The 27,300-nt window shown below is 30.5% G+C and overlaps 15 protein-coding genes across 15 annotated transcripts; 10 read left to right on the top strand and 5 right to left on the bottom strand.

Moving 5' to 3' along the window:
* Positions 1-381: 381 nt before the first annotated feature.
* cubi_01802 (uncharacterized protein) lies at positions 382-1,146 on the top strand (the record flags this gene model as incomplete). Its single annotated transcript, XM_029018814.1, has 1 exon — positions 382-1,146. One exon carries the CDS (start codon positions 382-384, stop codon positions 1,144-1,146), a length of 765 nt encoding a protein of 254 aa, XP_028873198.1.
* Positions 1,147-1,160: 14 nt separating this feature from the next.
* Positions 1,161-2,663, bottom strand: cubi_01801 (uncharacterized protein; the record flags this gene model as incomplete). Its single annotated transcript, XM_029018813.1, has 1 exon — positions 1,161-2,663. One exon carries the CDS (start codon positions 2,661-2,663, stop codon positions 1,161-1,163), a length of 1,503 nt encoding a protein of 500 aa, XP_028873197.1.
* A 176-nt stretch (positions 2,664-2,839) lies between these two features.
* cubi_01800 (uncharacterized protein) lies at positions 2,840-3,931 on the top strand (the record flags this gene model as incomplete). Its single annotated transcript, XM_029018812.1, has 1 exon — positions 2,840-3,931. One exon carries the CDS (start codon positions 2,840-2,842, stop codon positions 3,929-3,931), a length of 1,092 nt encoding a protein of 363 aa, XP_028873196.1.
* Positions 3,932-4,401: 470 nt separating this feature from the next.
* Positions 4,402-5,718, bottom strand: cubi_01799 (uncharacterized protein; the record flags this gene model as incomplete). The annotated part of the gene is made up of 1 exon (XM_029018811.1): positions 4,402-5,718. One exon carries the CDS (start codon positions 5,716-5,718, stop codon positions 4,402-4,404), a length of 1,317 nt encoding a protein of 438 aa, XP_028873195.1.
* Positions 5,719-5,913: 195 nt separating this feature from the next.
* On the bottom strand, positions 5,914-6,654 carry cubi_01798 (CCCH RNA binding domain-containing protein; the record flags this gene model as incomplete). Its single annotated transcript, XM_029018810.1, has 1 exon — positions 5,914-6,654. The coding sequence occupies one exon, from the start codon at positions 6,652-6,654 to the stop codon at positions 5,914-5,916; it is 741 nt and encodes a 246-aa protein (XP_028873194.1).
* Positions 6,655-6,892: 238 nt separating this feature from the next.
* Positions 6,893-8,785, top strand: cubi_01797 (uncharacterized protein; the record flags this gene model as incomplete). The annotated part of the gene is made up of 2 exons (XM_029018809.1): positions 6,893-7,543; positions 7,589-8,785. The coding sequence occupies 2 exons, from the start codon at positions 6,893-6,895 to the stop codon at positions 8,783-8,785; spliced, it is 1,848 nt and encodes a 615-aa protein (XP_028873193.1).
* A 38-nt stretch (positions 8,786-8,823) lies between these two features.
* Positions 8,824-9,471, top strand: cubi_01796 (uncharacterized protein; the record flags this gene model as incomplete). Its single annotated transcript, XM_029018808.1, has 1 exon — positions 8,824-9,471. The coding sequence occupies one exon, from the start codon at positions 8,824-8,826 to the stop codon at positions 9,469-9,471; it is 648 nt and encodes a 215-aa protein (XP_028873192.1).
* Positions 9,472-9,569: 98 nt separating this feature from the next.
* Positions 9,570-11,004, top strand: cubi_01795 (uncharacterized protein; the record flags this gene model as incomplete). The annotated part of the gene is made up of 2 exons (XM_029018807.1): positions 9,570-9,758; positions 9,805-11,004. 2 exons carry the CDS (start codon positions 9,570-9,572, stop codon positions 11,002-11,004), a joined length of 1,389 nt encoding a protein of 462 aa, XP_028873191.1.
* Positions 11,005-11,142: 138 nt separating this feature from the next.
* cubi_01794 (uncharacterized protein) lies at positions 11,143-12,666 on the top strand (the record flags this gene model as incomplete). Its single annotated transcript, XM_029018806.1, has 1 exon — positions 11,143-12,666. The coding sequence occupies one exon, from the start codon at positions 11,143-11,145 to the stop codon at positions 12,664-12,666; it is 1,524 nt and encodes a 507-aa protein (XP_028873190.1).
* Positions 12,667-12,753: 87 nt separating this feature from the next.
* On the bottom strand, positions 12,754-15,069 carry cubi_01793 (uncharacterized protein; the record flags this gene model as incomplete). The annotated part of the gene is made up of 1 exon (XM_029018805.1): positions 12,754-15,069. One exon carries the CDS (start codon positions 15,067-15,069, stop codon positions 12,754-12,756), a length of 2,316 nt encoding a protein of 771 aa, XP_028873189.1.
* Positions 15,070-16,313: 1,244 nt separating this feature from the next.
* cubi_01792 (uncharacterized protein) lies at positions 16,314-18,446 on the top strand (the record flags this gene model as incomplete). The annotated part of the gene is made up of 1 exon (XM_029018804.1): positions 16,314-18,446. One exon carries the CDS (start codon positions 16,314-16,316, stop codon positions 18,444-18,446), a length of 2,133 nt encoding a protein of 710 aa, XP_028873188.1.
* A 75-nt stretch (positions 18,447-18,521) lies between these two features.
* cubi_01791 (uncharacterized protein) lies at positions 18,522-24,467 on the bottom strand (the record flags this gene model as incomplete). Its single annotated transcript, XM_029018803.1, has 1 exon — positions 18,522-24,467. The coding sequence occupies one exon, from the start codon at positions 24,465-24,467 to the stop codon at positions 18,522-18,524; it is 5,946 nt and encodes a 1,981-aa protein (XP_028873187.1).
* A 94-nt stretch (positions 24,468-24,561) lies between these two features.
* cubi_01790 (uncharacterized protein) lies at positions 24,562-25,371 on the top strand (the record flags this gene model as incomplete). Its single annotated transcript, XM_029018802.1, has 1 exon — positions 24,562-25,371. The coding sequence occupies one exon, from the start codon at positions 24,562-24,564 to the stop codon at positions 25,369-25,371; it is 810 nt and encodes a 269-aa protein (XP_028873186.1).
* A 193-nt stretch (positions 25,372-25,564) lies between these two features.
* Positions 25,565-26,173, top strand: cubi_01789 (60s ribosomal protein L13A; the record flags this gene model as incomplete). Its single annotated transcript, XM_029018801.1, has 1 exon — positions 25,565-26,173. One exon carries the CDS (start codon positions 25,565-25,567, stop codon positions 26,171-26,173), a length of 609 nt encoding a protein of 202 aa, XP_028873185.1.
* A 384-nt stretch (positions 26,174-26,557) lies between these two features.
* On the top strand, positions 26,558-27,292 carry cubi_01788 (uncharacterized protein; the record flags this gene model as incomplete). Its single annotated transcript, XM_029018800.1, has 1 exon — positions 26,558-27,292. The coding sequence occupies one exon, from the start codon at positions 26,558-26,560 to the stop codon at positions 27,290-27,292; it is 735 nt and encodes a 244-aa protein (XP_028873184.1).
* Between the last annotated feature and the right edge of the window lie 8 nt (positions 27,293-27,300).

Genomic DNA, 27,300 nt, shown 5'->3' with positions numbered 1-27,300 from the left:
CAAATCTTATGAAAATTTTGTTTAAGCGCTCTAAAAATACAAAGCAAATAAATGTTTTTCAATAATTTGTTTGTATTGTATCAATAACAAAATAATTACTTAGTTTTATTTGCACAATTCATTAAATTTTTACTTGGAATTGATAATAAGTAACAAACTCCTAAATTTATTTGATTGTTGGCTACCCTGAATAGATACCTAAATATCATAGTATTTTATAATATTTGCCTAACCAATGTTTCTAGACAGGAATTCTCATTCATTAGGAAATAGATATTCAATATACATTAATACTTTCGCAATTCGGTAAGGTTTAACTTTATTTTATTATACCGCACGAATTAATAATTAAAAAAAAATTTAGGTTTACTATTCAACATTATGCCATATTGTAATAGCAATAATAATTCCTTTTTTTCACATGAGCAGGTAGAAGCTATAATTCAGGAAAACAAACAGTTAATATATGGTATTAACTCATTTAAAAAAAATGATGGACAAGAAGATTTTTTAAGAGCGTTGCTTTCAAGACTACAGAAAAACCTGTTCTTACTTGCTCATTTAAGCAACCAACCTAAAGCTCCGAACCACCTAACGGTTAATGATCTTCTAAGGCCCATATTTTCCTGCGATTATTCGACAGAAAATAAAAGGGCAACTCTTCAACAAACAATTTCTAATAGAACACCAATAGTAGCTTTAAATTCACCTACATTATCATCAAACACAACTCAGCCCCTCTACTTTGAAACTAGTAATGTAGATTTCAGGATAAACGACCAAAAGATTACTGAACAGCAAAATTTACAATCGTGTGAAAATCCAAATAATATTTCGAATCCCCAATTTTCAAAATTGTGTTACGAGTCGATTGGACCAATTTCTTCAGAATTTGATCATCAAGACAGCATAGGAATACCAATTGGAAATTCTTCATCAAACTCTAACTATATCCAAAATCAGAATAATGAACACTTCATATGCAGATATTGCCAAAGAAAATGTAGAAATCAAAGTGGACTAACGCAACATACAATGAAAGTACATCCTGATGCACCTGAAGTGCAACATCTTTTAAAACAAGCACAATCAAGATCAAATCCTAACCCTCTTTCTATAATTAATGTTAGCTCATCAACATACTAATTTCCTAAACTTATCTAAAGCAGTATATTATAAACATCTTTACTCGAAATATCAAAGTTACTCAATTTTGCATTTAACGGCTCAATTTTTAATCCTTCAGAAGTCTTTAATTTCATCTCCCTTTTTACTATTGGTCTTCCGTAACTCTTCCATTTATTATTCTTTGACACCTCTGTATTCATGGAATGCTGTATACTTTCAATTATTTTCTGTTTTGGAATATACGGCATTTCTTGATGAGACAACTTTGGAATTGGCCTTCCTAAGTAACTAAATACAGTTGGTGAATGATTAATATTTCCAGCTTTTATATTGTCTATTCTATTTAGCTTATTAATTGTATATTCAGAAATTGGATCATATATTTTATTTTCTGTATTCATTTCTATCTTATTTTTTATTTCATCTTTTAACTTGCCACTTGTCCTTAATTGTATTAGTTCTCTAAATGCAGGATGCACGACATCGTTTTGTATCCAGTCAATCTTTCGGAGGTGCATATGGTTTAAGTCTGCATCGTTTTTTATTGGATCCCAAATGCCATTTTGAAGGTTTCTCGAAATGACTTCTTTTTCCCATAAACCAATTTCATCTACAATGTTATTTGGAGCCCCTCCTTCAATTCTTCCAAACTGCAATAATTTTTCAGGCGATTCAAAATCTTCGGGTAGGCCCTCCCCACCATGTGATTTTCTTATTTGAAGTGCTTCTTGGAGTGTTAGTATTTCTCTATTGAGTTTTCCTTCAGATTGTTCCTCGCCTTTATCGATACAAAAAATCGTCTCACATTCAGAAAAGTCCAATTCTTTCATTTCACCAAATTGTTTAATAATTTTCCAGGCTATTTCATTCAGACGATTTACCTTTGCTTCTTGTAACAATATTTTGTTTTGTGCAGTCTCTAGTCTTTTATTCAAATTAATTGATTTTTCATCAAATTTATCCATAACTTGGTCAATTAATAAATTAGTATTTTTAGTAAAATGATCTAACAAACCTTGCATAACATTTATTTTTTTTTTAATAGTACCGTGAATTAGTGGTTTTAACGCCTCACTTAACTCTAAATTGTCTAAATTTTTTTGATATATAGTTTCGATTAAAATATTTGGTTCCTGCAAATCTGACTTGAATCCGTAACTTTTAGTCAAATCTAATAAAAAATATTCTTTTTTTGTTGGATCTTTATTTGAGAACGAAACAAAAAAATCAAAAAATTTGAAAAACTTCAATTCTTCTAAAATAACAAGATTTTCCACAATGAATGCCAACTTCCTTAGCTGGTTTGAACTAAACATTCCAATAGGAGTACTTACAATAATATCCTCATTTGAAACATTCAAACCTTTAGGTGGTAAAGTCAAGCATAAGAATTTCAGTTTATCCCCAAGACATTCTACTAAATCGGTAAAGTAACCATTTGAAGCCAACTTGGTTAAATCAAGTACAAAATAGTCTTCTATATTCTCTAAACATGATTGGAATAAACCACTATTTTCATTATGAAGATTTTTCATTACTCTTTAGAAACGGTTATTAAGCCAAACATAACTTATTCTAATTTTTAAAAATATTCTATAATCACCCATAAATACACACTAAACTTACAAAAAAAACCTAAATTGGCATAAATTTTTTAAAAATAAAAAATGTGCCACACAATTGTGTATATAATACATGTTATCATATTAAAATGACTATTTTATTTTTATCATCCTATTCAAGTAGTACAATTAGTGAGATAAATAAGAAAAAAGGATACATCTCGTATCTAATCTTTCCGTTTATTAAGATTTATAAAAAGTCAATTTTACATATTGCCAAGATAAATGGTCTAAATAATTCAAAAATAGTATTAAATCTCTATGATAATAAAAAAGATATATACTTTATAATTAAACTACTGAAATATATTTATATTAAAGAACAAAATATAAATAGAAAAAAATGGATCACAAACCAAATAAAAAAAATAACATGTTTTCAAGAGTATACAAATGAATCTAATTCAGGCTTAGGAACAAGTGCCTTAATAGACAAAAAGGAAAATTTAAAGAATTATATCTTTTTTGAGAAAGCTGATATAATACCTACTTATGAAATGATTATTCCCAGAAAAAATAATATAGAGACACTTAATTTTTATTGGAAATTGCAAACTACAAAAAATAATAAATTAGTTTCTTTAAATAAAAGATTGGGTTTTAATAAACATAGCTTGCGTAAATACGAAGATAAAGGATTAATTGAAAGTATATTTAAAATGAATGATAAAAAAGATGTTTACCAATACAGTTGTTTTGCACAGAACTCTAATAAGTGGTTACCTACATATAGTTCAATTATTTTAAGTCCGAGCTTTAAGGCAAAAAATTTAATGCTTACGAAACCAAATATAAAGGGAATACAGAGAAAAAATTATATGGAAAATAATAAATTACTTTTAATAAATCATTCCAGCTTAAGTTCTTCAAATATCTCTGCAATAACTGACGTGAATCCCAATTGTAACAAGGGAAAGATAGTTTCACCAGAAAAAAAATGTAGGTCCAAATTCCTTCATGTGAGAAACTTAACAAATATATTTGGTGAAGCTCCCGGAGGGATTATGAGATGGAGCAATTGCAACGAAAGGAAGGCTAGTTCTAGGATTGAACACGGAAAGATGAAACCGGGGAAACTTTTTTTTTCTCGTGCAAATCTTCAGCAAGAAAAAGTATTTGAAAACGACGAAACGCAAAGAATTAGACTGAACGGTCCTTTCGGATACAAATTAGTAAATTAAAAAAAATTAGATCAAATGTAGCCAGTGACAGGTCAAGATTAACAAACAATACAAGACATAATCTCGTTTAATTAATCCCGGTTATTACCAGCGTTTAGTTTCACTTCAATGAGACATCCAAGATATATATATGAATATCTTAGTTCGTTCAAAAAAGTAAGTGTATTGTTTCAATTGTTTGCGAAACAATTTCAAATATGGGAATGAAAACAACTTAAGGCAAAAATATTAACAATTCGAAGACATGACGTTATGACAAATAAATAAATGATATAGGTATTTTTAAATAGTTAAATAACCTTTTTTTTCATTATGTAAAATGAATATTTAAACTTTTGAGCATGATATGAGAAATAATAATTAATTACTTATGATGTTGTATGCGTTTAATTAATTTATTCTGTTTTAATTTACGACTGTCTTTCTGAAATAAATATAATGTAGTATTGAGGTCAAATAGTGGCTTGTGATTAATTATTAAGCATGCGAATATATTCTTGTTTCAACCTAAGAGAACCAGTTGCAGTCGAATTGCTACTATCCGAATTTCCGTTAATAGATATTTCAAACTTTCTGATGTTCTTTAAGTCTACTTGATGACTTTTTTGTTTGGAAATTTGTAAGTAATTGATATTGTCACACTCCTTAGCCTTTTTAAGTACCTTGATCATAAGCTCCCTTACTCGGTTGGCAAAGTCTTTAGTTGAATGTTCATTATTTTTTGTCTTTGCTGCATACATTTGTGGTAGCCAATAGGCAGAGAGAGTTATTTTGCCATAGTTGCAGAAAAGTAAACATAAAAGTACCCAAAATGGGACTATCTCAAATGCCGGAGAGTATGCTGAATATTTATATAAAAGAACAACGGGCATTACGGGAGTAAGGGATTCAAATGCACCTAGCTTGAAAGGAATAATATCATTACCATTAGTTGTGGTCCCTTCGGGAAATACAACCAGTGGAGTTTTTTTTAAATAATTAAAATATTTACTTATTTCATTCAAAATAAAAATATTTGAATCTTTAATTTTAGGAGTGGTAATAGCATCAGCTGTTCTAGAACTAACCAATTCAAATCTTTTGAGTTGCCTATCTTGGATTAAGTGTTTTGCCTTCGACCTAGTTTCCGTACAGCTTCTGTCGACATAAATGCATCCAATTACATCTGCAAAAGTTCCTAAAATGTAGTTTTCACGGATTTCTTTTTGAGCAACAAATCCACAAGAAACATATCTCATAAAGAAGGAAATGTCTAAAATAGAAACATGATTAGAAACAATTGTTACAACGTCATTCATTTCGGGGATATTGTCCGACTTTATACAGTTGTAACTGACTTGTCCACAAACTTCATTATTTTTTTCAAGTAAATAATGATCAACTTCTACAACACCCAGTAGTCTGAGTGTGAATGCTCCAGCAAACTTCACAATTAGTATATGAATGTAGTTGTAGAAAAGAGTTCCATTTATCAGAGGAAATATACTTCCAATTAACTTTAAAACAAGTAAAACCGGAATAACTATAGACGCTGTCAAGCAAAGCACAAGTATTCGAAAAGGGCAGTAAAGAATTGATCCAAGTACGGAGTAAAACAGAGATATGTTTTCATAGTCTAATCTTTTGCAAAAATCGAATTTTGATTGGTCAATATTTTTTAATTGATTTGGAATGCATTTAATATATACATTGAATGAGTATATGAACCAAAGTACTGAGAATATTGATAAACCAGCATAAATTTTGAGAATAAATAAAATAGTTTCGAATTGGGTGTGCAATGACATAAAATATAATTACTATTCTAATTTTCGCATAAAAATATCTGTCTAATTTTTTATTCGGCTAAACTCAATAATACTGTAATAATTTGGCGGTTATGATCTGCTTAAGTGTTCAATATTATAACAGATTATTCCTATTGTTTAAACAATTTTTTAGTTAATAAATTCATGAAGGTAACCAATTATATCAATAAAACATTAATTATTTGAGCTTCCAAACAAATTGGAATATAATTTTTTAATATTAAATTCTTTCCTTCCAAAAACTTGGTTAAATGAATTGGATTTACTTGAATTATACTCTTTAATATTGTTTTCTGAACTGTTATTTATTAAATGAATATTTCCTGGACTATTACTTATAATTTTAGCACGATTGGATTCGATTGAACTGCAAATTCCTTTTGGAACGGACGTTTCTGATTCGTAATAAAGTTTTTTAATGAATGAATGTTTAGCTGTTAGTTCTTCTTCTTCTTTGATGATCTTTTTTAGTAAGGGTACCCACCACATATGGCTTGTGTGGATTTCGCTTGGTCCACCATCCTTATGGGGAAGGAGCAAATAATCCTTATTTTCTCTGACAAACTCTTCTCTTTCTTGCTCAGTCTTTATTAGCTCATGACTAAAACGACACTCTTTAAGATTTCTGCAAAACCCAACAGTATTTAAGTACCTACAAGGAAACTTCGATATTTCATGACTATACTGGCAATCACTTTTTGAACATTTTCCTGAAATAAAATACCAACAAAGTTTTTTTTTTGTAATAGGAATTGTTGAATGTTTGAAATGACAATAGCTTCCATGCTTACACCTTCCTTTGATATAATAGGTACATAACTGAAGCTTATTTGGTTTAACGTTCGATTGCAAAACTAACTTCTTAGAAATTTTTCTTTTAATTACCTTATCATTATCTCCTACTGTTTTAGACATCATCAAAGATTTTTTTAGTATATTTTTAGATCTGAACTAATCCAAATAAATTATTCCAGAAGTAAAAAATATGAAAACTTATTTTTACCCATATTTTCAATTGTCTAATAAATCAATAATTTCAAATTTTAAAGTTGGCGCGTAATATGTGGAGATGTGCAATGTCATTATTAGATTTTTCCTTTATTTGTTTTAAGGAGTAAAAAAAATTAAATATAAAGATTGTCAATTATTTTAGATGCACACAAATTTGATTGTAAATAAAAGAGGCAGTCCTGATAATAAACATGAAAATGTTAAACAACTTAGGGAAGAAAAAGAAAAAATTAAGGAATGGAACGAGAATCTGACTAATCTTGTTACAAATATTAACCGTGGAACAAATAGTCCAACAAATAAATTGATCAATACCGATAACAAAAATAATAGGTATTATGATAACTCTCCAAAAAAAATACCCTTTAATGGGCGTATAAGGGTTGAAAACAAAAAAGCAAATGAGTACTTCGATAAGAAATTTGATTTTACAAATCAAAAGATCAACAAAAATAATTCACTTGAAGAGCAGTATACATTAGCGCTTATTGAGAAGCAGAATATTGAAGAGTCATGCAATGAACTCAAGAAGAGATACAATCAACTTGTTCTTAGATTTGAAGAAGCAATCGAACAAAAAGAGTCATTCAGAGAAGGTTTAAAAAACAAGATTAATGAATATCAAAAACTACAAGAACTTCATAACGGCACTCAGAGCCTACTTGCTGTGGGAAACAAGGCTCAAGAAGAACTTTATCAAACTCAAAAACAATTCCAAATAATTCTTGGTAAGCGAAATCTTGAATTCTCAAATGTGAAAGATGAATTAGAAACAAAAAAAATGGAGTTCGAAGTAAGTTAAATAAATAAATTTTGAATTAATTTAATTTTTTTTAAGGAACTTGAAAAAAAATTTGAATTGCTTGTAAAAGAAAATAAAGAAAAAGATGAAAATATTGACAAAATGAACAAAGAGAAAACTAGTGTTGAAGAGCAATTATCTAACTTTGTAAAAAACAACCAAGATTTGAAAAAAGAAAGAGATCAAATGAAAAGGGAGTTAAAAATTTATGAGCCTCTATCACGATCTAAAGAAATGGTGGACAAAATGGCTGCCTATCTAGAGACGCTGTTAATAAAAAGAAATGAAGTTATCTCAGAGATTACTGAGGATTTGTCAAAAAATACAGGGAATCTTACAGAGGAAATTTCGAACATTCGCAAGGATATCGTCGGAATCGAAAATAGCATACAAAAATTTTCAGGTGTAATTTCTCACTTTAAAAACAATATCATTGCGAACGAAACACAAAGAATTCAGGAGTCTGATATGCTTGTGAAAAGTTTGAAAACTCAGCTTAAAAACTACAAGGAAAATATTATTAATCTTAAGAAGCTACTTTTTAATAGTGTTGGCCGGCCAGGAAATGCTCTTGAGCCTAGTTTAACTTTCGAAGTTAGAAATGGCTCAATTTTACGTAAATTGCAAGGTAACCATGGCAATACAATAAAGTGTTATTGCAGGATTATTGGAACAATTTTTGAATACACGACTTCAAGTAATGTTGTGAAAACCATCCCTTTGGAAAAAGTGATAGGTATTGACTATGGAAATAACTCGAACTCATTTCGAAGAATTAATCAACCTAAAGGCTTCTTTCACGAGCTCTTTAAACGTCAGGCAAAAAGTGATACAGAGGAAGATAAAAAAGCTGTAATCAATGTGCCTTGGCTTTTTTTTAGCATTCGAATTCTTGATGGTTACGATACGGTTTGTTCGGATTTTATCGCCACTTCACTGGAGTCTGCGATGTCATGGATTGTCACAATTGGCCGCTATGCAACATATATACAAAGATCAAAAGGCTTGTTTACGTATAATTTCATCCAAACAAAACATGAATTCTATAGTGTATCTTTGAGGATGAAAACGATGTACTTGTGCCAACAAAAAGAATTAAATATATCACAACTATATATTACCGCAATACACACAACTTGCCTTAAAAATCCACAGCTTATTAGAAACCAAACAGCATGGAATAATCTGAAGAATATTATGAGGAGAATTACTAACCAAAAGTTTTCCAAGTAAATAAATTCTTGCGCGGTTGAATTTAGCATTATCAAAATATGAATATTTCAAATTTAATTAATGCAGATGTAGATGAAAAAGGGTTTGTTTCCGACAAACTCAGAGACGAGTTCTTCCAAATGATGAGAAATAGGCCGGAAAACCGAACTTGCTTTGATTGCGAATCCAGAAATCCTACGTGGCTTTCTCTTTCGTTTGCTATATTTATTTGCCTCAACTGCTCCTCTGATCACAGAAAGATGGGAGTGCATATTAGTTTTGTGAGATCATCCGATCTTGACAAGTTTACTCCAATGCAACTTCTAAGGATAGATATCGGTGGGAATGGCCGAGCAAGGAATTTTTTTAAACAGGCCCTTGGAGTTCATTTCTCGCCTAAAACTAAAGAATACACAAACTCGATGTGCGGAAAACAATATAAGCAAATTTTAGATACAGAGATCTCGGGATATGACGGCTTAAGCACCAAAAAGTGCGATGAACTTGAAGTAATTGGTAGAGATAGCTATTCAATAAACTCTGGAAAGACAGATACTCAATCCACTGGAGATATTCAGACTACAAGGTTTAAATCAATACCTACTGCTCTTAAAAGATATAGTAGTCTCCAAAAGCAGAACAGTTTAATAAATCAAAAAGGCCGAAGGTTAGATGAGAACTTTGATTTCGATTCGCTAGTTTCATAGCCATAGACATTTCATACTAATTTCAAAAAATATCTGTGCCGCTCCTCTTTCTTTTTTTTCAAATTCCACCGTTGAGTTGTAAGTAGATATTACACTAAATGAATCATTCAATTCGCAAATCGGATGAAATTGCTGAATATTTTGATGAAGGTGATTCTAGAGTTGAAAAAAAGATTATTTTAAGTGCAGATGGATTAGGAAGCTGCTTCTTTGGAAGATTTAGTGTACCTACTCATGCCCAGAGCATGGCTGGTGCTATTTATGTTGACTATGTGACTCCTGTTAAAGTAAGTTATTTCAAATCTTTCTGAGTTTCTTGGTTACAATTTTCAGGAAATTGATTCCTTAAATATTAAATATGAACAATCAATTATCCCTAATAACAGAATTGATTCTAACCAAATAAATATTAGAATTAGAGATAGTAACTCAAGGCATTGCATTGGAAGGCAGGTATCCACAAACAATTCTAACTACGCAGCTATTATTGACAAGGGAAGCCACTATGAACTAAAGATTTTGGATGGACTATTCGTATTTGATCCCAGCATTAAGGGAAAAAATGAGAGTAACTCGGACGTTGCAGAGAATTTAAAACGTGATTACATTTTTAGAGAAGCTGCAGTTACTGCTCGTATACAAGAATCATCTACCAAAATGAGAATTAAACTTGAAAATGACTTTGAGGATGATCAAACACCTGAAAGTGCAGTAAATAATGAAAGTACTTTTAATAAATCTTGTGAAAACAATACTGCAATGTCTTGTGCGATAAAAAGAGGAATTCTTGATGATATTTATGATAAGGATTTTGGTCTTAAACAACAAGAAAAAAAAAGAAAAATTTCAGCAATGCTAAACAAAGAAAACGCAGATGATTCACGTGTTGTTGTGTCTGCACTCTCGTTAACTACATTAAAGAGCAGCGATGACTGGGACTATGATGGGGATGGAAAAATGAGTGACGATGAAGGTTATATAGAGAAAAATGAAATGGAAGAGAAGTTTGAGGGTGATCACAATCCAAATTTAATGAATGGGAATATTGATTATTCTAATTCCGAAGATGATGAAGGCCCAGATGGGATTCTAACGGAATATGGCCAAACTCTTAAGACGATGATAGCAAATCAAGAAGATATGGAAGCTGATGAAGAATTAAATTTGTATTCTGATGAAATGGATGATGATCTTGAAAGTAAAAGTAATTTAAGTAGTTCTGCTCCGGCCGCAACCAGTACAGGTATACAATTTGATCTGCAAAAGAAGACCATAAAGTCTCCAACAACAATATCATCTTCAATTAATGGCCTATCAAGGAGTCTTGAGACAGAAGTTATTCGTAAGCTTAGCCTTGCGGGGGGTAGGATGCAAATCAAACCATTCCTCGATGCAATGAAGGTAAAAAAGAAGAATAAATATTTTGAAGAAATACAGGAGATTATTAAAAAGGTTGCGGACACTCACACTGAATATCATTCAAATACAAAAATAAGTTACATTACTCTTAAAAGTAATTATCGTCAGAGATGATCTAAGAGATAAATTGATTATGACCGTCCTGTCTAACTTTTATTTTCACACAAGATATTTAAGCATTTTTTAAATAGATATTTCGATTTGTTGATTATTGTCTCTTTATATTTATGTAGATTGTAATAACATATTCAAATGTCGCTTTTTAAAGATCAAAATGTGGAGGAAAATTACCTTTATATGCTAAGCATAGACTTCCCAGTACTTAGTTTGGTTATTGGGATTATACTCACGATTGTGGGGTCTTGCTTTATGGCATTTGGAAATGCATACATGAAGAAGGGTCTTCACATTCAACAACAGAAGTGTATTAACAATTCGCAAACAAGTGTTTCTAGTATGGCATACAATGAAGTTACATGGTGGATAGGTGTGATTGCATACGCTTTTGGTGCAATTGTTCATATTGTTGCACTTGGTTTTGCACCTGCTTCAATTCTAGCACCTATGAATAGCTTTGGTTTAGTGGCCAATGCATTTGCTGCAGCAACTTTGCTTGACGAACACTTTGGAATTTTTGAGTTAATTTCTACTGTTGGAGTCATTTTTGGAATTTTTTTGTGTGCAATTGCATCAGTTATTCCAACTGAGGCCCCGGCAAACAAATATTCAGGGATCGAATCTTGGTCAGATCCATATTATTTAATTTATATCATTTTTTGTTTTGTATCCGCATTAGCCGTCTTGATTGTAATTAACAATGAGGAAGCGAAATACAATGAACAAAAAGAAATTCAAACAAGAAGGGCAATACTAAAATCATTGGATGAAGATTCACCTAGTATTATTCCGGCTGGGAAAGTATCACCAAATAATTCATTAAGTTTGAATAATCATGCAAAAATTAAAATTACACTACCTAAATATCCCAAATATATTAGTATGTTGTATGGTCTTTTAGCAGGTTTAATAGGTGCCCAATGCGTTCTCGAAATTAAAGAAATGGTTGCTTGGGGTGAATTTGCACTACAACACACAAAGGATTGGATGTACAACATACAACCATATGTTGCGTTTATACTCTTCTCCACTTCTACTTGGCTTCAGATGCATTTTCTTAATTTAGGGCTTGCTATGGGAGACGCAACATTGGTAGTACCAGCATATTATGTTTTTTGGACACTTTTTAGTACTTTTGGTGGGTTCACCAAATTTCACGAATTCGAAGGGTTTACGCTTTTGATGACAATAATTTTTTCTTTTGGAATTATTATTACTACATCATTTGTAATTGTGATGTCAATTAGAGAGATTTTAGCATTTAAAAAGGCAGTTGACGAAAGTGTGGCAGATGATGATGGTGGGATAATAGAAGAAATTCCTAAATTAGATGGAGTAAAAGGGAATATGCTTGATGCTCAACTCCCTCTTGCAATGGGTGTTTTAACTATGATAAATGCAGGAAAACTTGCAGGTAAATATTTTATGAATGCATCTGCTCAATTAAGAAAAACAAGGAGTGCATCTGATTTAATAGGCGAAAAAAGAGGATCAATTGAAATTATAAGTAAGCAAAAAGATATTTGGACATTACCTAGTAATGTAAATTATTCAAATATAAACGACCCTAATTCACCTATTTATCAGAATTCTGTTTGGAGACCCAAACCCATTAATGAGCTAGTTTTCGAAGATGTCGAATACAAAGAAATACCCTAGAAACTATTATCTATCAAAAAGAATATGAACGAAAAAAAATTATAAGTCTATCAAAGCATTTCAAGTATAAAATTAAAACCCAAATGACTATGAATCCACTTCATGTGAAGGATGAATATACTGATTATTCAACTGATAAACTCCAGAAGTATCATTGACATCAATAACATTGGAGTTAGCTGCTGATTCAGATGGTATTTTATAGCAATTACAATAATATGGATATCCAGCAATAGAACAATGTTCGCATGAAGTACACTGTGCAACATCTTCACCAAATACGTCGCTATATGTTCCTGGATTTACAATACTTTGTACTTGCTGAATAATATTAATTTGGTTGTTTTGGTCTTGAACAATTCCATCTGAAATAAACGAGTGTTGAATCTGCCGTATAGGCGATGAAATTTCAAGTGTAGAATTTGGGGTTGTTATTTCATTTGGAGAAAAAACTTGTCTATATAAAGAGATTGATTGATTTGTAGCAATACCATTTATTATAAATCCATTATTGAAATTCTGCTTACTCATGGATTCCTCTTCAATCGTCTCGCTTGGCAACATCGGATTAGTCGCAGAATCAGAAGAAAACACCAAGGGATTAAAATTAAAATGAGTTCCTTCATTTATGAAATTCGGTTGAAGATGTGATCTGAAAATTCCATTACTTTGTGAAAAATCTCCATAAAGATAATTTTCTTTCAATTGTTTTATATTTGGATTCTCGTTTTCGTTTTCCGATGATCCAAACCAATTTTTACTATTTGGCTTAGACCCATATTGCTCTGCCTTATGTATTTCAATGTTGTTCATTAAAATCTTACTTTGATTTATATTGCTGAGAAAGGAAGATGGAATTGGAACTTTTGGAATAAAAGAATTTGGATCTAATGAGCCATTTGCATATATACTCCTATTCATATCATTTAGTGAGAGCCCACCCTTGTTTATTGTTTGAATGCAATCCAGAATCTTTGAATTATAAGTAAATTGTTTGTTAATAATACAATCTGCATTTTCTGCAATAGGTGTTGCTGATGCAGTAGATACATCACCAATAATGCAACCATATCTGTTTGAAGTGAGAGTTTCACCATCAACATCATGCCCTAACTCGGAAATATACTGTTTTGTACATCTTGGAGTTAAAGAGTTGTTATCTGAGTTGTAATATTGATTATTTTGAACCCTCACTACCGGAGAATTTGGGAAAGAGTAAGATTTAGATGTCAGATTCTGTCCCATAGCTTTGTTATATGCGCTCTGAAGCTCGTTAGCGTCACTCAGGAATTTGTCTGAATTTATAATATCCCAATCTTCCAGATGTCTTTTGTTTATTTTTCTCTTATTTTTTTTACTAATTAAGCCTGCTCCACCCTTGCTAAAGTCATTCACCGAATTAATCGAATTAGGTTGCTTTTCTAAGTTTTCACAATGGAAACGTAATTTAAGTGGCATAGACAATAACCCAGAATATCCTTTACTTAATTGATTTACCATTTGCACATGACCTGATTTTCCGCAAACCATCAACTTGGACATTACATTACTCAGTAATTCTTCACAATCAAAAGTGTAATTTTGTTTTCTTCTCCATGCCATATGTATAACTTTTGAGTCATTAACAAATAATATATATCTGTCATGAATCCTTCCTTTCAAATCCGAAATTGTAGGGCCAACGAACACTTTGTGAGAAGAGTAATTTTGTTGTGGACAAAAAGTGGCAGCAAAATAACCACAGGAAGCCATGAAAACACCATATGAATCATATACATTTTTAGAAATTTGAAATTTATTTGTTTGAGTATCTTGTTCCATAATTTTGAAATGACCCATTAATTTATCATGTGCCTTACCTTTAAATAAACAGCTTCTGCATGGGCAAAATACCCATCTTTTAGGTTGGCCTCTAAAAGTCAAGCAGATTATGTTTCTTTCATGACTTTCCAACGCCTTTCCTGTAGTTCTCATCTGAATTGAGTCCATAAAGGCCTTAATTTCGCTACTTTCGCTTATGCACAGCCTTCTTAACACAATAGTTCCAAGCTCATAATTATTCATTATAGTCTTTCTTTCATCCAAAGTTGCTACCGAAGAAAGCAATTTATCAACATCCTCAGGAGATATTAATACAAAATCGGGCACATGTCTTGGTTTTAATTTACCACCACGTCTATTAGGATTCGAGTTTCTCTCAAATGTGTTGACTTCTGATGAAGTGTTTACTATCCCACTTTTTAAGCCATTATAACTCATTTGTTTATTCAATTCTTTATTGTTTCGGCGTATATTATCTTGGCTTCGAAACTCATTCCTAATTCCAATAATTTGGTTCACAGACATATTTTCATACTCATAAATTACATCACTGTCCACTGAATTACAGTGAAAGTCCGACATTTTGCTATCGGCAAAAAATGTGACAAAACTAGAATTACAATCCAATTGTCTGATTGTGTAGAAACGTTTCCGCAATTCAATTCTCTTGTTTTATGTGCTAATATTTTGTTGCATTATAATGTGAATAAATTAGTTTTTGTTTTAAATTATGCTTCAAATTACTTATATATTTTAGTTTTTTTTAACGATATCTTTATTTATTCAATAAATAATATTTTAATTATTAGATTGTCCACTTTTGCCACCAGCTGAAGTTATCGATGTTATTTTATACGATACTTAATTCTTAATTAATTTGTGGGATAGGCTGCCACCTGACATGCGTGCAGTTGTTCACACAAATGTCGGCAGATAATGATATCTCTATTTTTTTAGCGGAATCTCGCCTTTAATATCTTTCTAGCACACGTATGTTATTGATGCAGGTTGGCGCCCAACGTGGGGGCGGTATACTCATGCAAACATGAATATTTGTCAATTACCGGTAAAAATACTTTAAAAAATTTACATGCGATTTAAAAAAATAACATTTTTTTTAATTTGATAAATAGAAATTTATAACGCTAGATCCGCTCTAATAATAAATTATTTGGTTTAAAGTTGTGATTTACTTTGAAATCCCGATTATTTTGTGTAAAGTTTTCTAAAACAAATGTTTAAAAAATATCTTTTTATATCGATTTTTTTTTGTTTTTAATTATCTTCCGTAATATTCTGTATTTCTATTTTTATTATCCACAAGTCTATTATTTATAGAAAATTAGCGCTCAAATGCACACTAAATAGACACTAAAACAGAAATCATGCATGCATCACACATTTATCTTGATATGACACAAACAGAAAACTTTTTATATTAATATCTTTTGGGTGCAAGGGCAAATAATAATGAAATATTAGTTAACAAGTTTTAAATGTCTATATCAAATAATTTGTATTAGAGGTACATTGTGGTTAATGAGAATAGATTAAAACAATATTCCAAAATATTTATATATATATAATTATTTTTGAAACTTCTATAAAATAAAAGTGGATGCTTTAATATCTGATTATAAAAAGTACTATATTTGACGAATTCCATGTTAGATGGCAAAAATTTATTAAGTTATAAATTATCATCAATATCTGAATCGCTGGAGCAAACTTATTAAATTTGTTTTTTTTTAAATAAGTTCAGGTATTTATCCAACTCATTCTCGAGAATTATTGAAAATAGAACTGAGGTTTAATTTACTATCAAAATGTTTGAAATTAAAAAAACATTAGCAAATGAACATAAAGAGACGGACTCAAACAAGCCGTTTGATGAATTAAAAGAATTATCTTTCAAAAGAAATCAACTCATACATGGAATAGTTCCGAATTCAGGTATGCAAAATAATCCTAGATCAAACACAAGCAATGGGACTACGATCATACGTAAACCTTATGCATCGAAAACTCCGATTCATAGGCAGAAACCACGTCATGTACCTTCATTTTGTAATTTTACAGACTCTATGAATATAAATTTTGAAAAGGAATTGTTCGAAAAAGTCTCTAATGAGACTGAAAGAAATATTATTATTTCTCATTATGAGCCAGGAACAATTGGATTAAGAAGATATGCAGTTACACATCAAGATGAGGTTGATGGGTATATTTTCGACTTTAGTAAACGCAGCACTAGACTATCAAATGATACAATGGATCGAACAGTTATTACTGTTGGTTTCACTGGCAGAAAGAAAAGATGGACACTTTGCCCTTCTTGTGACTGTATTCCTAAGGCTGATAAAAGGGAAAAGATTGTTGGTCAATGGAAAATATTATATTTACCACCAAAGGGTGGAAATTTAATTGTTCCAAGATGTGTTTATGAAGCATATGGCGATGTCGTGGATGATTGTAATTATTTTGCAGCAACATTATGTCCACAGCAAACTTATTGTGCTAAACACAGTAATCAAACAAGTTTTCTTAATAGGAATTGGCATTATTCTTATCGTCATCAGTTTGCACTTCAAGATTATGTGGTTTTCTGTGACCATTTACAGTCAGTAAGACTTGTTTGGAAGCTACAAGTATCAAAAGATAATGAATTAAATGACATTACGGCTGAAATTGCTGAAAAAACTTTAATCACGGTCATGCAAAGATTTCTAGAATATGCAAGAGTTAACGGAATGCATAACTTTTTCTTGTCAGCCCCCAATCCGAAATATAATATTAAAGACAACTCTGAAGAATCAACTCCTTTAAATAAAGCTTGCATTTCTGATAAAGATGAAAAAAGTAATTTTGAGTCTCTCCAGTCGTGTAGCTCATCCGAGTCGCTATCATCACAATTGGATTTAAGTAAGATTCAATTGCAATTTGCCTCACAAATAAACTCACAGGTACCGATTTCTCAATTTATGATGCAAAAAAATTCTGGAGTTTCTTTTAACCCGGTAATTAATTCTTTAGCACAACAATCATTATATCTTCATGATTTCATAAACTATTTAGATAGTACTAAAAAGCTTGATACAAGCCTTACGGTCGAAAGGATGAAAGCCTTTAATGTTTTTTCGTCTTCCCAAAATACATCATCTATTCAAATGTCTGATAACTTGAGTAATTGTTCAAGTGCAGGAACAACTCCTATATCTATCGATTGTAGTGACACACCAACAATGGCTCATGCAAGAATGGTTAAAGCAACAATTAATAGTAGTGAAGATAATGGTAATTCTATAAAAAACAGTGTATTTAATGTTGATGAGGAGTCTCAAATTATTGCGAGCAATCAAAATATCACTAAAAGTCGAAATTTACAACATGATTTATTAGAATCGTTGAGAAATAGTCAATTAATTGGAGGGTCAATACAAAATATTTGTGGAATTAATCAGTCAATTAGTCTTGGAAATTTTTCTCAGGTACAATTTCCTCAAATTTTACACCCAACAAGTACATCCGGTCCTTATTTAATACTTAGTACCAATTCATCTATGTACCCTTATTGCATTCCAATAAATCATATGGGTGCTTATGAAACACAAAATGCATTAAATAACTCCAGTATTATCAATAAGCAAAATAATGATTCAAAATTGGCGCCCCTCTGTCCATTAAACTCTCAAATTAACTCGGAAATATCTGTTCCATTTGGAATTTCTTCGAATTTATGTCAGCCAAATAATCCTAACACTTACAATTCGAGTAAACAAAACAATCTTCAAAATTCCACATTTTCAAATGAAGTTAAGTTCGTTCCGCAAATAAATCATGCTACACAAAACATAACATTACTACCAAATCATGAAAAAATAATACAATCCAAGCCATCAAACCCAATTAATACAAATGCAATATTAAAAAATGGAGATAATTCAAGTGTAGCTCAATAGGGGAATCCAAAAGAAAAATATTAAATTTTTAACTTTTTTAGGCATTAGTTTCTAATAAATTAATAAAAAATCTAATTATAAATATCCTTCATAAACTTTAAAAATATCTTGTATAGGCTTTGAAAAAATAATTTTTGCGTTATCTTTATACACACAATTCTCAGCAAGCATAGATTCCAAAACTAACTCAATTTCACAAGAACTAAAAAATGAGAAGCGTGAAGTGAATTCTGCCAAATTAAATATTGGTGATTTGTGAGTTAATGAAGAAACGAAATAAATTAATAATCCACAAACTGGTAAGTTTATTTGGCCGTCAATAGAAACAAAGCAATTTGTTGGTGTTCTGTTTAAAAAAATTCCGGAAGGTACAATAAAATTATTAAACTTAAAAACGTCGAATAGAGATTTGTTAATAATATTAATAGCAGTATTTATCTCTTCTTCGTTAAACAGTTGTAGAACTACTTCATTTGACCAAAGGAGCCATATTCTACTTGGTATATTAATTGGTATTAAAATATTTTCATTATTCATTATTGAATTATTGTTATTATGCCTTTCATCATTATATTCAATTAATTTGTTATTGAGAGAACAAAATAGTGTAAATATCCAATTTCCCTCTGTTGGTATTCTGACACATATTCTAAGTATTTCCAATAAATAAATAATATGATAAATAATAGGTAGCTTAAATTCATAGAGAGAAATTCCTGGATCAATAAATCCCGTTCCAATTATTGATAAAGCAGAAGTTAGATGTGAATAATTTAAAAAAAATATATCCTCAATCTCGTGTATTGTTAAGCAAGTGGTATTTTTCAGTGTAAATATAATAATAGAAATTGCCTGTATTATTAGATTGTGTTCTTGAGATTCTGAATCGATAATATAGCCTAGAATCACTCGAATAATTGTAAATATCGGATCGATAGTTTTTCTTTTTAAATTTTTTAATTCTGTTTCGGAAAAGCTTAATATAATCCCAGAAATTGAAAATACAGAAGGAATTTTGTTAAATTCTAAAGGATCGGAATCCATTGCTCCTAGAAATGGAATATTTATTGAAGAGTATTCTATTTCCTTGAAATCAGAAAAATAATTGTTACTGCCTTTTTTATTTACATAAACTGCTGTAATATTAGAAATTTCTGGATTTTCTCCGTGGTCAGCTTCAATATGTACTGAATCTCCTGTTATATTATTAGTATCATTAGAAATTGTTTTTTCCACTTCTGAATGAGTTCTAGTAGCTTTATTTTCTACATTTTGAGAATCGCAAATTAATTTTTCACTATATGAACTTGGTTCTTCTGAGGAAATTTCAAGGTAACTTTGGTGGTCAACTGCCTCGTTTAATAATCTAAATAATTCTTCATCGGTTTTATTAGATGCCTTTTCGTAAAAATCTTGATCATTCCATTCTATTTCTAAAATGCAATTACTATCTATCAAATTATTTAAATGATTTAATACGAACGCTCCGTTTGAATTTTGAGCATTTACATTGAATTTAGTACTTTTTGAATAATTTATTTGCAAAAAAGCGAAACATAGATTAAAAATTTCACGCCAAACAATTGTCTTACCAAAACAATGAATTAACATTCGCCTAGTCAGTGCAAATCTTTTTGAAGAACTATAACATTCTTCAAATTTTGGTAAATCTGAATTACGATTAATTTGCTTCAAAACATTTTTTTGAATGGAATCATCGAAGTACTTTCTTATCTGTTCCAAGTTTAATAAATTATTATTGGTCAACCTAAAAATCGATTCATCTTTTATCGATTTTTTTTGTGTAAGTAACTCTGATTTAATAAAACTAATAACAACAAAATAATCTATTTCTGAGAATGAAAAACTCTTTGAATAGTTTCCCACAGAATTAGTATAATTATCAAAATATTCATCATTCATTGAATTATTTAATACTGAATTAATTTTACTAGATATTGTTGATGAGTTTGATTCTTGTCTGGCAAAAAACCTCCACCTATTTGAAAATGAATGGATTTCCAACAAATGATTCCAACAAATCCTTTGTTTTTCTTTCAATTTTATCGCTTCCAATAACTTTGAATTCAAAGGATAAATTGACTTTAAACAAGAAAAAATAAATTCGATAATATCAATTGAATTGTATTTAGGCATTCTACTCATTTCTTGAATCAAGGATTTAATTCTCAAAAATTGAAGACTAAATAGATTACTTTCAGTTTTTTTTTCCTTGCAAAATGAAATGATTCTGAATAAATACTTATTAGATGTCAATTTTGTATTTTTTACATCCATATTTACTTTATTATTAATAAATAGTATAATATATAGCAAGATTGTATCTTCTTTACTTAATCTCAAGAACGCTCTAAGTAATTCAATCTTATCGCCTCTTTCAATTTCATTGAAAATATTATTAGCTCCCTTTAATTCTAATAAATGTTTTAACGTATTTGGAATGTAGTTTTCACTTAGTATCTGTGTTCTTACCATAGAATTAAAGTTAATATTTTTATTTTTAAGATTAAGTGAATTGTTTTTTTCAATAGTATACATTGAAGAATTTGCAATTGAAGAAATATTGTGAATTGTTTTGTAATGAGAAATTATTGCCGGATGTGTTGAATATAAAGCTTGGCATATATGGCACTGATAACGAGGCTCACGGATTGGATGGAAACTTATTTTGTTGGGTGAGCCTGAATTATTTGAAAATTTGAATTCTTCTAATGATAATGAGTCAACAACACGTATTAAATATTTCAAAGTCGTTAAAGGACTTATTGACAACTCGTCTGAAATATTTATTATTTCCGGTGAAGCTAAAGATAATACAATGTGGGATCTGTTTTTTGGTTCGATTGACTTATTTGATAAATTTTCATTTTCAAATAACAATTGCCTAGCGTATTTTTCCAGTTGGTTCCTTACATCTAATGATAATAATGGATTAACTTTCCAATTTCTTTTCAATAAAATGTCCGGAAAAATCACATTATAATTTTCCGGTTTAAATTCCAAAATAAAATTATGTGTTTCGATAGATTCTCTGTTTAAAATTGACCAAAATTGTTCAAATTGCTCGTTATTTTTTAAGCAGAAAGTATTATTAGTATGTTTAATGTATTCAGCTAACCTCTCAACATCATATTTGTCAGCATTAATTAGAATGGGAATTTTTAAATTTGATTCTAATTTCCATGATGGGTAAGATAAAGGAATAGTCTCAATATTTATTTGTTTAATATTTGAAATTTTGAATTCACTCTCATCAAATTCTTTAGTTTCAGATATAGAAAAATTAATCAAATTAAGTTTGCAAAGCATAACTAAAAGTTTGTATAAAACAGATATTGCTTTCCTTCCTTTATCGTAATTCTTCAGTTTTTTTTTTCCATGACCAAAAAAGTTTTTTTTCGAATGATTTTTTGTAAGTTTCTCATAAAGATTAGATGGAAGTTCCTTTATACGCGTATTAGGACCAAATTCAAAAGTTTCACTATTGCCATAAAGTAAGTAATCTTCAATAAATCTTGATCTATGCCCAAACCCTATTACTCTTAAAAATGTATCTATTTTCATGTTGTCAAGAATTTCTTTTGAAGAAAATAAATCAAATTTATTCTTTTTTTCTGGAAATGAAAAGAGTAAGTGATAATGTAGAATCTTCAAACGTATCATAATAGGGAATACAAATCCATAATGTGCAAGAATTTTTTGACTAAAAGATAAAAATCCCATTTTTCCTTCGCTTGATTGAATTTTAATTCCACCCCTAGATAAATTTGAAAATCCAAGACTAATTCTTTTTGAAGGATCGAAATTCATTTTATTAGCAAACTCTGTTCCAGGAATGTCTAGTTTTGAAATAGAATCATTTTTTTTTAGACTTGATGAATCAATTGTGGAGTTGCTACCACCATTTATTTCTATATTTAACGATGCAACGGTAAATTCTTGAGTATTCAATACAACAGTAGCATCTCCGATCTTGTTTGTTACTAACTTTGCTGTATTGGGTTGAATTAAGTTATTTTCCATTACTTTTGTGTCAACCTGAGACAAAATAATATCCGGAGAATAATTTGATTGAGAAAACACTGAATTTTCTTTTTGCTTATTTGAGGGAAATGTATTAGATGCGTCAATTATTGCAGCAACTTGTGAAAGCTCTTTCTTTCTCCTTTCTATTGCAGATTTAGTTGTATTTGACCTTTTGTTTTTCAATTCAATTGCCTTTAAATTCTTTGCTTCGTCCTCCGTATAAAATTTCAAAGAAAAAAAAATTGCAATTTCTCCTGAAGAAGATAATATATTAGTATTTTTACTTTGAACAAGACTTGATTCTTTTGAATATTCGTCTAATTCCAGGATTTTAGAAAGTATTCTTTTAATCGTTTTTCTGTCTGGTCCGTTTTGAGTATTTTCAGTTTCTGAAAAAAGCTTTGCAATTTCAGGTATTGTGAGAATTCTTGATTCATCTAACCATTTTTTGATTAAAATGAGTCTTTTAACAAATTGCTCAGTAACGCCAGATAACTCAATTTTTTTATTCGGAAATGTTTCACTAAAAATAGTCATAATATGCTTTGTTTCCAATTTTTGGCTACTATATTGATCAGAAGCATGGGGCTCTACTACTGATTTGTCAATTTTATTACTTCCCTCAGACTTCAAAGGTATGTTGATATTGTTAAAATAATACCTATACATAAATGTTCGATTATATCTCTGCGGAATTTTATTGATCATCTTCGTCTTGCACAAATCTGAAAGTAGTTTCCCTAGTCTTTTCATGTTAATACCAATTATTTTTACAATATCTAGAGAGACTAAACCAGTTTTCCCACTTGCACGTATTAACCACAATACTTGTGCTGCCTCAGTAATTTCAAATATTTTATTTCCAGTGGAAAACTGAATCTCTTCTGTAGATAAGTCAGGGAACAAACCGTTATTATTAATACCTTGTCCTTCACTGTCTAACATATTTTTCTGAGAATTAGACTCCTCCGTGTCATTAATATTTAAATCAGAAACATGAGTTTCTGTTTTTACATTAATTTCCGAAGATAATTCAATGGTTGTAAACGGAAATGCATCTTTTAAACATAAACAAGGAGAGTAGGATTTGGTTAATGGGTGCCACGCAAATACCCTTTTCACATTTTTCGTCAATAAAAAGTCTCTTAATTTATTAAAAACTTTATTTGCAGTTCTCTGTGAACAAATTAAATGATCTGACGAATTTTCATCATGAACAATTAGAAATCCTGCGCAGAGAGCCCTAATATCTTTTTCCCAAGCTATTTTTCCGGGGGCTTTATATTCTAAAATTCTTACAATCTCAGTACTTAGTGGCTGAATATGTTGATACCAAATTAACTGTGAAAGCTCTCTTGGAATAAGATTAATGTCAAAAAACCGAGTCAGCCATATAATTGCAGAAAGATGTCCTCCTGAAGATGAATTAGAGTCTTCATTAGGAAATAATCTTTTTTTATGATTTATTGGCATGGGAATAGAAAACCTAACAATGCTATCATATTTATATAAATACTTCAAATGTTGAAATACCATCTTGGGGTCCATTTTGAGCATTCTTGATATTTCGTACTGCCAACACCCATTAAAACCTTTACTTGCGATTGCCATGTATACAGCAAGTCTTCCTTCGACTTCTGATATATTTGAAAAAATATTCAAATCTAAAATGTGATTTTTTATGGAATCATTTGCTACCAGTAGTAAATTTTCTGGGAAATAATCATCTTTTTTATCCTTTAAAGAATATACATTTCCACTTAATTTATTTTTTGTGATAACATGTTTATGGGAAGCAATCGTTTTGGTAATTTTTTCCCTAAAAGAAACATTATTAAGCAAAGTTGCAAAGTTCCTATATGGCCCACTTAGTACTCTTAAAACAACTTTACCAAACAATTCATCGATAGAACTGCCATTACAACCCAGAAATGATAATTCTTCGAGTGCGATTCTTGATAAAATTACATTCATTAGTTCACATAATAATCATTGGTAGAATAACAAATTTGTTCGCGCGTAAATAAACATGATATCTGAGTAAAGGAAGCACAGTGGAGTTTATTTAATGATGGATATAAACATACTAAAAAACTTAGATATAGATGAGTTGATTGTTATTGAGGCCAGATTAAAAAATAGTATTCTCGATCTAAATAAACTAATAAATGAACTCTACAAAGAAAATTGCAGAATTTTACGGCATAATTTAGAACTAAATAATTTAAAAAATAGGTTTCCAAATACTAAAGAGAGAATAGGAAACTTACTCAAAAGTGCATTTTTTTCTCAATTCAATAATTCGGAAAAATCTGAGTCTATTAAATTTGGGTGTAGTTCTACAACCAATGGTGAATACATATCAAAGCATGGGATTGATCATGGAAAATTATTCAGTAATTGTGAGGAAAAGAAAAATTACACAATTGAAAAACCGAATATAAATTATCATTTAATGCCAACAAAAGAAGCAAAATGTAATCAACATGTTTCCTACATTGAAAAAATCCCAGATTCTATTTTTAATGGAAATCTAGATTCTAATAAATATGATTTGAAACCTAAGCCTATTTCACAAAAACTTGGGGATCGGGTTACTAGTATAGAGTATGGTAACATGGCAGAACATACAATAAATTTATTGATAGACGAAGAAAATTATGTTAAAATAAGATTCTCTAAGTTTGAAAACGATCAAAGTAGAGAAGGCTTTGTAAAGGAAATAATCGAAATTGTTGGTCTTAAACCAATATATTTTGATTGTATGAAAAATTTATTGAAAAATATTGAAATTAAAAACGATTGTATTGAAAACTTAATTGATATTGCGAATTTAGATCCATGGGAAAACTATCATGAAATTTCTCTGAAAAGTTAATGGTTCCGCTCTAAATTTAATATTTTGTTTATAATGCGGTATTGATTACCGCAGTTAAATGTAGACGCGCATAAAACAATGTCTGTCTCTGAATAATTATTTAAACATAGTTTGACACCATTCACTGTTATAGTAGTAAATTCGGAAAAAATAGCGATTTGAATTATTTACCCTGATTTTTGTCTAGAGTAAAATGATGAAAGAGAAGATTGTGATTGACTGCCGTGGTTCTCTATTAGGACGTCTAGCATCTGTTATTGCGAAGGAGTTGTTAAACGGCCAAAAGATAGTTGCCGTGAGATGCGAAGGAATAAATATATCGGGCTCACTCTATAGAAATCGCATGAAGTACCAGGATTTTTTACGTAAAAGAATGAATACTAATCCAAGGAAGGGCCCTTTCCATCATCGTGCTCCTTCGAAAATCTTATTTAGAGCAGTCCGTGGAATGATACCACATAAGACTCCGAGAGGTGCAGCTGCATTGGCAAGATTAACTACGATAGACGGTTGTCCGGCCCCATTCGATAAAGTTAAGCGTGTAGTTGTTCCATCCTCATTGCGTGTGTTGCGTCTAAAGCCTCAAAGGAAGTACACTACACTTGGAACATTATCATCTCTAGTTGGTTACAACAAATGTAAGACCATCAATGCACTAGAAGAAAAGAGAAAGGAAAGATCTCATGCATTCTTTGTTAAAAAGGTCGCCAAAGATAAGGCTCTTAGAGCTGCACAAAAGTCTGTATTTAGCAAGTTGTCTACTGAAGAACAGGCCATCTTAAAGTCGGTAGGACAGAACTAAGAGAGATTTTCTTTAGCTCGTTAGATCTGCCGGAATCTGCTTCAATATCCGGACGAAATGAGGCAATAATCGTGTAGGTTTTGCCTTGTTACTATATAATTACACATTTAGGCAGATATTGGTTTCAATTGTATCCGGTCATTCCAGACCGCAATTTCAGTGAAACATTAAGATAGAGTTGCTAGGTAATAAATTTTTCATAAGTTTCTTTACTCAATTCGATAAAATCATTTGAAGTATTATTTGTAGCTTTATAATCATTGCCCTCACACCTGCCCTCTTGGCATGTGCTAAGTCGGCGGTAAATCCTTCTTATCCTAAATTTTATTAATACAGCACACACTTTCATTAAGATAATAATATGGAGATTCGAATTGATATTTCATGTGGTTCACAAGTTTCAAAGTCCCAGAGGGAGCAAAGAAGATACTAAATGAAAGTATGGTCGATGAAATTACATCTTATTTACCTATAGTTTTAGCTCTCAGAAGATGGCAACTTTCATTCTGTTCAAAGCTACATGGAGTATCTTTTAGTTCTTTTTATAGAAGAGTTTCAAATAGAGGCCCAAGTATTTTAGTTGTACGTGATACTAATGGTGTTGTGTTTGGTGCATTTATATCTGAATCAATTAGAAATTCAACCAACTATTATGGAACTGGTGAGATGTTTGTTTTTACTTATAAGCAACTATCTTTGATAGACACAAAAATTCCAACAGAAAAATGCAAATTTAACTATTCAGAAACAAAACAAAGCAATTATGAGCTTGGAATGCTGAAGAAAGACCACTTTACCGAATTTGCAGTTAGCGGATATAAGCCCATACAAGAAGGAAATTTTAAAAAAAATAAAGAAGATGGCACAAGGGAATTACCAGCATCTGTTCCACGTATAAGCGTCTTTCCATGGAGTGGTAAAAACTGTTTTTACATCTATACGGATAACTCTAGGATTGCAATAGGAGGGGGTGGCTCATATTCTTTAACAATTGATGGAGAGTTTTTTAGGGGTTGGTCATCGCCATGTTCAACATATGATTCTCCGTCACTATCAAGCAATGAGGACTTTTTAGTTAATGCATTCCAGGTTTGGACATTAGTAGATGACTATCAATAAAACTTAAA

The sequence above is a fragment of the Cryptosporidium ubiquitum genome, assembly GCF_001865345.1.
Source record: "Cryptosporidium ubiquitum isolate 39726 chromosome Unknown contig_21, whole genome shotgun sequence".
NCBI classification, from domain to species: domain Eukaryota; phylum Apicomplexa; class Conoidasida; order Eucoccidiorida; family Cryptosporidiidae; genus Cryptosporidium; species Cryptosporidium ubiquitum.
Note: the sequence above shows the minus strand (reverse complement) of the source record. Positions and strands in the feature narration are given on the sequence as shown.